The sequence below is a fragment of the Eupeodes corollae genome, chromosome 1, assembly GCF_945859685.1.
Source record: "Eupeodes corollae chromosome 1, idEupCoro1.1, whole genome shotgun sequence".
Classification (NCBI taxonomy): domain Eukaryota; kingdom Metazoa; phylum Arthropoda; class Insecta; order Diptera; family Syrphidae; genus Eupeodes; species Eupeodes corollae.
This window is the reverse complement of record NC_079147.1, coordinates 305,095,628-305,108,217: the sequence shown is the minus strand read 5'-3', so window position 1 is coordinate 305,108,217 and position 12,590 is coordinate 305,095,628. Positions and strand designations below refer to the sequence as shown.

At 35.1% G+C, this 12,590-nt stretch overlaps 1 protein-coding gene across 6 annotated transcripts in view; it reads right to left on the bottom strand.

The window, feature by feature from the left end:
• The window catches only part of LOC129942339 (teneurin-m), a 222,067-nt gene that overhangs the window by 57,712 nt on the left and 151,765 nt on the right, over positions 1-12,590 (bottom strand). For all 6 annotated transcript variants that reach the window (XM_056051212.1, XM_056051210.1, XM_056051211.1 and 3 more), the window contains one exon: positions 3,640-3,822. In XM_056051212.1, coding sequence (XP_055907187.1) covers positions 3,640-3,822 — 183 coding nt within the window. The remainder of the gene's footprint in view (positions 1-3,639; positions 3,823-12,590) is intronic.

Sequence of the window (12,590 nt, the reverse complement as noted above, 5' to 3'; positions counted from 1 at the left end):
ACTCACTCAAATAATCATCGAAACAGCTAAAACAAACTATTTTATCCAAGACTACAGATAATATAATTTTAGCAGGTAACAAGAACAATTTCTAAGTCAATAGTTTAGACGTCCGTCCTGTAAACTTATACAGTGAAAACATTTGACTGCAATTTCATGTTTTTAGCTGATACGGGAGTCTGTCTGACGTCCCTTGAAACTTTTAATATTTCACGAAGGATGCTTTTGTACAAGAACACACCAAACCAATACAAACTAACGATGACGTCCTCCATTTCAAACAATACAAAATTTAAGCGAATTCAAATATTGTAGTATGGCAAGGGATAGGTATGAGTATAACAAAACTATGTTTTCTCTGTTAGATTGGTAAAACGGATTTGTTTGTTTGTTGTCGTTTCTACTGTTTTTCTTTGTTTCACAAAATTTTGCTATAGGTACGAGCATTTATCAACAATTCAGTTTGTGTTGTCCATTTCTGCTATTGTTGTTTTGTTAGGAAAAACTCTACAACGACCTTACCTTTGATAGTGAATGTACACGCAAAATGCACACAGATCAACTTAAAGCACTGCAAGGGCCACATGTCATTTAAAATGACACAAAAGCATCATAGACACACATCGTCATTGCAAACGAGAACAACACATCCAGGAACAAAGACAAAATAATACACAACAAAAAAAAAAAACTAAAATAAAAATAAAAACTAAAATGGAGGCAACATGCCATTGTTTGGCACACATTGACTATGGCATAGAACATTTTTATGTATATAAGCATGCATGGTGGTGTGTGGTTATCGATTTGCCCAAAAACTAACTCCTAAATTTTCATGGCTTTGCTTGGGATGGGTTGATGTGAGTTTGGTTGGTTAAAGCAGCAGCACCAACATCATCTGAATGCTTTCAAAATTTGTCCATAGGAACGTATAGTTTGGCTTTGCAAATGGAAGTAGGATTTACAGTCCTTTGGATGAGAGGGATGCTGAACGAAACTAAAAGGGAACACTCGAGAGCTTTAAATTGGTTAAGTGCCACATACTTATAGGCTTTTTTGTGCAAAGAGTCTATACACCATACACTATACATGATACACAACAAAACATTACGACACATGTATGAATGAGTGTGTGTATATTTTGTAGCATACTTCCAGGTGAAATATAAGTGAACGCCAAGGGAATGCGAATTCACTTCACACACACTCACACTCAGTTAAGTCTGCAAAGTTGGTAGGACTTTTGTATTCTATTTTTTTTCCGGATTATTTATCATCTACCCCTGAAGCTTAATAAAGCCATTGGTAGATAGTTTGCTCCATCATGGTGTTTATGCATGCGAGTATGCAATGAAAACAGAAGAAAAAATAGCACAACAATTTATAAAAATATGCCAATATGGAAAATATTGTGTGAATGGGATTTCTTTACATTTTTTGGCTCTTATTTTGTTTGCTCAGTCGGCTTTTCATATTTTTGTTTTGTCTCGTTTTATTTTATTTTACAACTAAATGTATGCAACATATATATTTTCCCCCCTTAAACAAGTAAGGGGTGGTATAGCGATGGCCGCCAAAAGGGTGTTAAGTGAGGGTGGCAGTGGGCTTTAAGGCGAGTTACTTTGATGATGGGATATACCTTCATACCGTTATACCTTGCACCGTCAACCGTAACCGTATATACTGTATGCAGTAAGGGATATCCTTGCATCGTTCAGATGTACGTTGAATTGGTTGACTTTTCAATTTGTTTTCAAGTGTGCGATGCACAGATGAGAGGAATAAAAATAAAAACACCGAGAAAAAAGGATATAAGAAAAATAGGGCGAAACTGGATTATTGTGTGCATTTCCAGGATATTTTCCCTGCACGCTATTGTCCAGATATACATACCTATACACACACCAACGTACGTTTAAAGATATACGAAGAACTTATGGTATAGTCTGAGAGTAAAATGCCTGTGGTTGGATTTCTAGGCTGGGATTTAAATATTTTCCCTCTATATCCACTTTTATGTACAAATTTCTGGATGAATAATGCGCTATAAATCCGTATGCACCTAACGGCTAGATTGTATAATGTAGAGTGCACATAGAGGCATCACACCGAACTTAAAAAAGAAAAAAAAAATGATTGGCAAAAAATTCTACCAGAAGGTCGTAAAAAATGGATAGAAAAGAGGATATGATAATTTATTATTGCACTATTCTCTCATTGCGCTATAGAAGTGTTTTTTTTTCCTGGCATATTATTTTGCCAAGCACTAAAGGAGTGGCAGACTGTTGCGGCATAGCACAGCACAGCTCAGGCTATAGGATATGATGCAGAAGGTAAAACGAAGAGAGAACGGAAATTTGCAACAAAAAATATGCATGCACTTTGAAGAAAATATGAGGAGCATAATGAAGAGAAATTCAGATATTCCATATCTACTTGCCATTAATTGACATTGACAGCTGAAATTTAGAGTTGGCATTTGTTGTTTTTTGTTTTTTGTTGTTTTGTTTTGGATTATTCTTTCGGTGCATGATTTTTTATGAGTGGGAGGTCTTTGGTAGGGTGGAATTTATTGTATTTTTATGAGAGGCAACAAATTATTCAAGGGGAATCGAGTGAAAGTTGAGAATGACACTTGACAGCAATTGACTTTGCATTCATTTTGCATTGGAATCAATCATTGTTTATGGTTTTTATCGAGAAAAAAAATATTTAAAAAAATGGCGCCCAACTCGGAACCAGTAAAGTATCATTGAATGACGTTTCGTTGTTATGGTATGTGAATGATTTGTTTGGAAACTCTTCTACCTTATTTTCCCTTTTCTAAATTGTTTGTTGTGAAGTCGTATTACAATATTACAGAAAAAACCCGTTTATTGTACATCTGTCAGTTTGGCCTTCTTTAGACTGACCTATATTTAAGTCGGAGTCAAAAATTCAAAATATGAAAGGAATTCCCATGAGAATTCAAGTGCTAGCGAGAAAATTAATTCCAACAGCAGAATATTAAAATTGTTTCTTTTTCTTAAATGGCGCCCAACAAAATATTTTTAAAACCAACTTTTATGAGAATTCAAGGGGATGCGAGAGAAGGTTTAAAATGACACTTGACCAAAATTGACGTTGTATTAATTCTACATAGGATACAATCATTCATTAAGTTTACTTATTTCGCAAATGTATTTTGTATAAAATGGCGCCCAACGTGGAATTATAATGATACAATTGAATAATGGCAAGGGTTAGGTTAAACTTTCTTTAAACTTAGCTTGAAATATTAGAAAGAAATACAAATATGCGATATGAATGATTTTAATCTGTAACTATTTCTCACTGATCAAAATTCATTGCCTAATTATATGTTAAATGGAGCTCAATATTTTGTATTTGAATATTAATGAGCAAATATGGCGTTTTTAGTTTTATTTTTGTTAATACTGCTTTCTTTAGACGCAGTCAAATATTTGTGTATCGACCGAACGATAAGTTGGAGTCGAAATATGAATCTCTTTTTCTTAAGTGGCGCCCAACAAAACATATTTTTTATTTTTTAAGACAAGAATCTTTAGAATCTCTTAAAATAACTTTTAAGTTCTTCTTAAATTTAAATAAGTCATACACAAAAAAGCATCTACTTACTTAAATTACCGCTAGGAATGTAAACGTTGCCCGATGGCGTTCGTACCAAACACGATGGCTCAAAATCTACTCCCAAATCATTTGGGTTACCAGCTAAACGACCATTATTCATTCGATTCATTGTTGGATTCCTCGGTGGGACATCCGGTGGTGCCGATGGCGTAACTCCTTCAAGGAGACAGCCTGCAAAAGAAAGAATACCATAAAATATAAAACAATTGTTTTATAGACTTAAGACAAGAAAAAATACAAAAAAAGGAAAAACCCAACTAAAGCCAACTAAAGTTTGCTTTGTTATGTTTTAGTAAAATTCATTGTTTCATTTCTTAATTCTGTCTCTAACCAGTGTTGGTCTTTTTTTAAGGTTGGTGTTTTTTTTTGTTATGCCAACACTACTATTTTCATCAAGAAGAAAAACAAAAGCTAGCATTTCATTTGCAACAGAGTAATAACACTTGTCGTATATAGTGGAAGACATGAGAAGAGCACTGAAGCTAGCTAGCTGAATGGCTGGCTGGAGCTGGTTGGTTTGGCTCTGACTAGATAAGCTTCTTACAAAAGCCATCGCAATGAATAATAAAAGAGACGACATCGCATTGCAAAGAAAAGAGCATATCTTCTTGTGAAATAAAAGAAAACCCAACAACAACTCATGACGAATAAAAAAAAAAAAAACATTGAAATAAAAGAGAATAAGTAGCGAAGGATAAATGAATTCCTTTGGATTAACCTTACGCCACCGACACATCACACCCACAGCCACTGCCACTGCCGGCAGCAGTAGGTACTATTTTCTAGCATACATTGTGTTTACCCCCTAAAGACAAGCTTTGTATACGTATATTGTGTACAATACAGCTTTAACGCTGTTCTTCCTCACTCTCCGAACTAACTAGATGATGCTAGAACTGTGTCGCTCATTGTAGCAGACACTAAATCCTATTTGCGGTTACAACAAGAGCAAGAGCAATGCTACAAATAACTAGGAGTGAGAGAGGCAGAGGAGAACTAGGATGCCAACGAAATTATTTATTCCCTTGTTGCAGTGTCAGTTGGAGTGTATTTTAAACTTGCTTAGAGGTTATGTCACCCTTTTTTGTTCTGGTTTTTAGTCCCGTTGTGTTGTGATGTTGTGCGAGGATTTTAATCCTTTAAAAAAAGTCTTTTTTCGGGCGCCATCTACTGTCAAATTAAAACTTCTCTTTCTCTTGTTATTTTGCTTTCTTGCATCTGGCAATTCAATCAATGTTGATGAGTTGACAAACGAAGCGAATATCTAGAAGTGGGAGAATTGACAAATTTAAATATTAAAAAGCGAAAAAGTACTCAAAAAGATCCTTTTTGCCTCTCATCCGAGTAATCCAATTTTCCATATTCGCAGCAGACTTTATACTAAATAAGAGAAAAGGAACAGAACCATAGACACAAATCTGAGAAAAAAAAGAGAAGAAACCATCATCGGGCAGACGACAACGACGACGAGGAGAAGCAAAGCTTTTTCGGTTATATGAATGTATGTATGTTGATGATATTCAAAAATATTCCAACGGGATAATAATAAATTTTCAGTCGAATAGAAAATTGTAAGCCCTTTATAGGCTTAGCTCCACTCTGGCAATTTTCAGACCAAACGAAATTAAAAGAGGATTTTCGGGAGGTTATTTTCAAGTTTTGTTTATATATTATTTTGTGTAACTGAAAAATTTCCCGATGCAGGGGAAACACAACTATTAAACTTTTCTTATTTTGTTGGAGATTTTCACGAACTAAAGTATTTTTCTCCGAATTATTTAAGATCTCTGTTTAAACGACGATTTTTTGACAGTTTCTAAAACTGGAATTTAAGGATGTCATCTTTTATTGTTGTTGATTAGAAAGGAACAGAACTATCTTAATACTGTGTTTCTTTTTTTTCTCAACAGGATACTTAAGGCTGCCTCTACACTGGGAATAATTTATAGTGGCAACAGTTTTGTGCCTAACTCTTTTTTCGTTTTTTTTTGTTTATGTGAAGGATTGCTTTCAATATGATTGACGTAACATGAGTTATGTTACAGAACGTAAACGTTCAAAAGTCATTGGCCACAAGCAGCTGTCAATCGGTCTTTATAAGAAAGTAAGTACATAATCGCATGGTCCTTCCCAAACGGCTATTGGTACTTACATTGTATCAATTTTAGGTCCAATATAATACAAAAGGAAACTTTGCTAATGTTTTCTTTGATTGCATTAAAAATCGTGCATGGGCGTTTTACCCTTAAAACAGATTCCAATTTCCCCAAAGCTTCCGTAAACAATTCTTGGTCAATTGACGGATGTTTTGTTCAACAATGTTGCACATTTTTGGTTTTAATGAAGTCCACTTAACATTCATTCAAATGGTAAAGTATAACAGAGTCATTCAAATAGGCACTCAACGCATCTCCTCACATAATGTTTAAATCCGCATTCAAAACATCCACTTAAAGATCCTAGCACGAGCACAGCCAGCAAATCTTTATCTTTGCGCTCTGCCGGGCAATAGAAGCAACAGCGACGTGACCAGGGTGAACGGGGCAAAGCTAACTCGCCGATCAACAACATTTCCCCTCAAGAGTTGATTGCCTTCATTAAACTCCCGAATAACGCCTACAGTCAGTCGACTTCTTGGATACCTCTCTTGTCGCGTCTTATGTTAGGTCTATACCTTCTATACTTCATATAAGGCTTATTGATTATACCCTCTCTCATGGGGGAACAACGACGACCGACGACCGACGACCGGCGACGACGACGTTGGTATAGAGTTAAGATGGAATATGGAAGTCAAACTCCCGCAAAAAAAAAAATACTTCCACGCAGATCAAATTCCCCAACCCGAAAGATACAAAGAGGCAAATACGATTTCCTTCTCCGTGCAATTATTATGCATAAATTAGAGCAGCAAACGTCCGTGTTGTACGTCTAAATATGCACTGCACAGGTAGCGTCATGTGGGCGTGAGTGTGGTGTATACTACAGAGCGCTGTAGATATGTTGCGAACGATCCGATTTAAAATTCCACCAAATTACATCCGTGCGGCTTCCCGCTTCCTTTTGTTTGGTTGTTCTTGTTTTCTTTCTTTGGACAACCAACTCTAAGGCCTTACGACCGACTTACCACGACACCGACCGTCCTCCCCGATTCGAAAAGTTCTCGGAACTTTCAATGTTGATAACATTATTTAATTCACATCACGAAATGCACGTCTCATCTAAGAAATAAAAGAAGAAAAAAATCATACACAAAGGGACTAACTGACACATTTTGATGCGGGTATGGAATCCTCTAAAAACATTATGTAAGACCCACATAGCATAACACTATAACTGACATCCCAGGGACTATTCTTTTCCGTTTCGACAGGTTTATATTATAAGCAAGGTATATGATGATGGAAAAAAGAAATGGGATACGAACGAGCAAAAGCCGAAATTCCTAAGTAGTTTGTCAATATTTACTTATACTATTGCTCTTTCTCCCTCTTATGTTATCCCCTATATCACATTCTTAGCCTCCCCCATCCTCCAAAAATATAAAGAAAACCACCTTCTTTTTCGTGACATTTATACGTCACACCAGATATCCCAGAGGTGAAGGTGAACACAAAACACAACAAACTATACCTGATTCTGTATAGGACCAGGACCAGGACCAGCACGAGTAACAGTACCCGTCCCAGTTCCAGTCAAATCAACAACGACACATCACAAAAGAATAAACCAAAGAAAAAGAAAATAAGGGCTTTTCCGCAATAAAAGTGTGCGTATGTGTGATTGGATGTGATTGTCATGTCAAATAAGGGAAAATTGATGAAACTTAAACCAAAGGAGCAGACGATAACTATAGTGCATGCAACATTGCGCCCATTCCTTCCCACCTTCCTTTCCTTTCAAAACATTATAGTTCTACCATTGTCTGTTTATTTCTGTGTCAATGTCAGACTAATGTCATTTGTCACTTGTGTACTACTTCATCTCCTCTCCCCTTTAGATGTAGTGTATGTCAAATGGATACATGTAACCTATTTTACTCTCAATCTATGCAACTATGTTACATTGTATACATTGAAATATACCGAACAAAATGAAGTTAAGGGTGGATGAGATGAGGAATTTTTTTTTTTTTATGCACTAAAACATACAAAAAATTAGGTTTCTGTTAGTATGTCAGAAAAAGTCAACAATGTAAATTGATTTTTCCTCAATGAAATGATTCTCTTTACAGGTTTTAAACTTTAAAGACATACATTTCTACTAAAAGCAACATGAGAAGTTAAAAACTTATCAACTCTAAGCATCTCTACAACTTAACTACGAGTGGCGCCCAACGTGGAACCTAAACAATCTTATTTTTGTGTTCATTACTTAATACAACTCTAAGAAATATGGTACAAATGAATTATTCAAATCTTTGCAACAACAATGTTTGAATTGTATTTAAAATATCATTTCATAAAATAGCTAAAATATATAAATAAATTGTTTTTTGTTACGTCAGAAAAAGTACACGATATAAATAAATTTGTTCGCTACGAAATGATTATCTTTTTAAGCTTTAAATATTTAGTTTTTAAATTTTTGCTAAAAGCAACATGAGAACTTAAAAACTTATCAACTCTAAGCATCTTTACAAGTAAACTATGATTGGCGCCCAACGTGAACCCATAACCATCTTATTTTCGTGTACATTGTTTTTTTAAATCTTGAGAAATTTATTAAAATTGAATAACTCAAATCTTTGCAACAACATATTTGAAATTTATTTAAAATGTACCATTTTGAACTAAGCAATCGTTATATTTCAAAAACAATTATAAAAATGGCTAAAATATAAAAAAAATGTTTTTTTTACGTCAGAAAAATCAACGATATAAATGAATTCGTTCCAAAGTAATGATTCTTTTTTTAAGCTTTACATTTTAAATTTATACAATTTTTCTAACTAGACCGTGAGTATCTTCATATAAAATAATAAAATACGATTGGCGCCCAACGTGAAACTCGCTTATCATTTTATTTTGGTTTAGAGTTTTTGATACATTTTTAGAAAATATATTTGTGAGTCACATATTTAAACTACATATATGAGTTAACTTAATCATAAATCATAATAAATCAAATGATTCAAACCCTTGCAACTCCGATGGAGTCTGTTTGACAAGCTTAGCCACGTAGATTATGCTGACGATATATATCTCATGGCTAAGAACACGGCAGGCTTAAATCAGATGTGTCATTCACTGCAATTAAATAGAGATGTGGCTGGCTTAAGGATTAACACAAAAAAGACCAAAGTAATGACCACGGGCCAAAGCACACAAGTTATTCTAAGGCAGGGGATTATAGAGGAGGTCGAGCAGTTTAAATATCTGGGAAGTTTTATAGCTCTCGATTGCGGAACGGACCTGGATGTTAACAGTAGAATAAACAAAGCCCGTAGTGCATTTGGAGTCCTTTCTCTTGAGTGGAACTCTAGCAAAATATCGCTACGCACCAAGTTGAACCTCTTCGAATCCAACGTCAAATCAGTGCTGTTATATGCTTCTGAGACATGGAAATGCTCTGCCAACATCACTACAAGCTTTCGTTAACCGTTGTCTGTGCTGTATTCTGAAGATCCGGTGGCCGCAAACCATTTCTAACGTTGAGCTGTTGAAGAGGACCGGTAAGAAAAAATTGAAAGCAAACATCATACAACGTAAAGGGCGTTGGATAGGCCATACACTGAGGAAACCGGACCACAATATAGCAAAACAATCCGTCCAATAGAATCACCAGGGTAATAGACGCGTTGGAAGACCAAAGGCAAGTTGGAGGTGATCAGTTTTGAAGGAGGCTCGGTCAGTTGCGGTGAATCGGGATAGGTGGATGGATCTTGTTGCTCCCCTATGCTCCCGGACAACATATATTGCAACAACAAAATCAGAATCTAGAGAGCTCACACTAATTTTTATTATTATTGTAAATTAATAGTCTTAAGTTGTTACATCTAAATTTATATTTAACATAGTAAGTAGTTCAACTTCCAATTCTATGGGCAGGTCATAAATGGCGCCCAACGTGAAACTCAATCTTCTTTTTTTTATTATAAAATACAATTTTAAGACTTACTGAAGACTTACTATTGAATGCATGAAAACTTAATGAATAAGTTATTCAGTTGGTCTTGAATTATGAAAAACTTTAATGTTTAAACCTTTGTAAAAACAATAACAGGGTCAAAAACTTAAAATAATTTTGAAATGTTGTACATAAACACTATAAACTTATTGTATCTTCATTCGTATTTTACCTTTCCTTTATGTATTTAAGTGGTTAAATTTAAAATGCTTTTAAAATGTCATAAATGGCGCCCAACGTGGAACTTTTTTTCTTCTTATTTTTACATATATATAGCATCGGGAAGATTATTTATCTTGGGATAATAGTTTCTGTAAGGTACTCCTTAAGAATAATTACTCGTACTCTTAGGATACGAAATATCAGTATTTTTTTAAGTCTTAAATCATTTTCATGCTTAACATAACAGTTAACAAAATTGCACTTAAAAAAAACAAAATGGCTTCTAAGAAAGTGTGAAGCGTTTTTGAATTGGAATCGTCTACTCATAGTGAATTACTAAAATATAATAAGATTCTATTGCACAAAATAATCTGATTTCCCCTTCTGCCAGTTATCTCCATATAAAATCCTACATTATTGGTTTATTTTTAACTTTTAAATAAATCGATGAAAATTCAATGCAAACGATTTTTTTGTTTGGCTATGTGTAGGTGTATAAAAATGTAATTTCTTTAAATTAAGCTTTAAAAGTATTTCTAATTTTGAATTTTCATACATGTAATATGCTGCTTCGCATCGTCGTCGTTGTTAGAGCCGTATTTTTTGTCAGCTGATGGTTTTTCGTTTTCCTCTTCTAAGCTTTTCTAAGCCTATATCAATTCCCTTCTCAGATGTCTCTCTCTGTGTGTGCTTGAGTGTGGTGAATTAGTGTGCGGTAAACCGATTGGGGTGAACTTAATTGATTTTGCGGTAGCATCTTGTAGAGTATTTTCCAAAAGAAAACAAAAAAACAACAACAACAACAACAACAAATAACTGAGAGAAACAAAACCGAACAAACTCGTATCACACACAGAGAAAAGGCATTTAATCTTTTCCTTCACTCGAATAATCCCATTAGACTTGTAGGTACTTATATCAATTTTCCAAAAACATGACGGTACGATTATTCACCCATGAAATAAGTAGAAGCAATATACTACATCCTTCTATATAGAGAATAAGTTCATGTGCCGTCGGAGATATATAAACATACCAAAAAAGATATCACATAAGTCCCTATATAACAATTCTGCTTCTTTAAGGAAAATTCGAAGGAAGCCCGATTGTTTTGGAGGCACAAGAGAGGCACCACCACCGCACTACCTCCGACCGTCTCAGCACGTAAAACCCTTTTTCTCATCATCATCATCAGCATCCTTAAGTATTGCATTTCCAGTGCGGGAATATAGAAGTATAGTGTCTTTGTTAATGCGTTGTCGACAACGACCGACGACGACGCCGTCGTTGTCGCGCTGACGACAAATACGAATTCAAATATATACGAATTCGAGAAGCAGGAACACTGAAACGCTTTACATTATGGCTTTCCGCAAAAGGCTTAAATTGTGCCCTGATGACTACAAGTACAACCTCAACTTTCAACCCCATGAGTTTTTGGTTTTCGGGACTCGCAATCATCTTACCTTGCGATATGAACCTCCTTTTCAAACTTCTCTACCTCCTCCCTCTCCTTTTCCTACCCCACTGCATCGTTTGCTATGTAAGAACATTTTTGGGTAATAAATTTACGACTAAAAACTAGGCCAAAGTTTTCTCATTTTGATAGCAATTTTCTTCCAAGATGAGCCGAGCACGAGCACTGAGCAAAAAATTAACAAAAAAAAGCTCCAATGCCAACTTATTTTGACATTCATAACTAAGAATTTTTAAAGTAGTTATAGATAGTTGGGTAGATATAGGAAGGAAGGTTGTTAGCATCATAAGAACTTTCTTATGACGTAATATTTTCCAATTAGAGTTGGCATCAAATTTACCAAAAAAAAAGAAGAAAAAAGTGGTTCCTTGAGTTATTTCGAGCGTCTTCATTAATTTAATGAAAAATGAACATCATATACATAAGTTACGTAGGTACGTCTTTCCAGGAAGGAGCATCCTCATCTTCATCTTCATTTAGTGAGCGATGGTGGTTTGATGGTATTTCATTCGCATTAGGTCGCAATAAAAACGGGGAAAACATAATATTACCCCAGTAAAATAGTGACATAAAAAGATATTAGCCTCGCCCAACATTTTGACCCTCTGCCAAGAAATGCATTCTAGCGGCAAATAATCCCAATCCCAACATATATACATACTTGAAAGTCTTCTATAGGTAGATATATGGGGTATGGTGAAATACTGCAGGTCATTCCACTTCTGATGGTTGTCGTTCGAAAAGTCTTGGCTTGGTTCGTACTTCAAGAAATAACCCTCCCACTATAGTATATCGAGCTGCTTTGGAATTGAACTTTCTCCATTAAACTATTTCGGTCAAATACCATTTAATCGAGAAGGAAGATATTGTATGGCATTCGGATCTTGACGAACACGATGACGACTGTGAAAATTAAAAAAAAAACCCTTCTCAGAAAGTGCTAACCCGCAAATACCAAAACAATTCGTTGCGGGTGTTGATTGCAAAAAGGGGTCCAAATACGTTAAGAAAAATGAACCTCAAGCTATATAAGTATCATCAGAGAAGGGTGAGTGAAAGAACTTACACTTCAAATTACCAAACACACCACACAAAAAAAAACGAAGAAAATTGAAACTAGAACAGGTATGGAGGGTATTTTATTCACATGCATTACATTGTACTAGAAGAA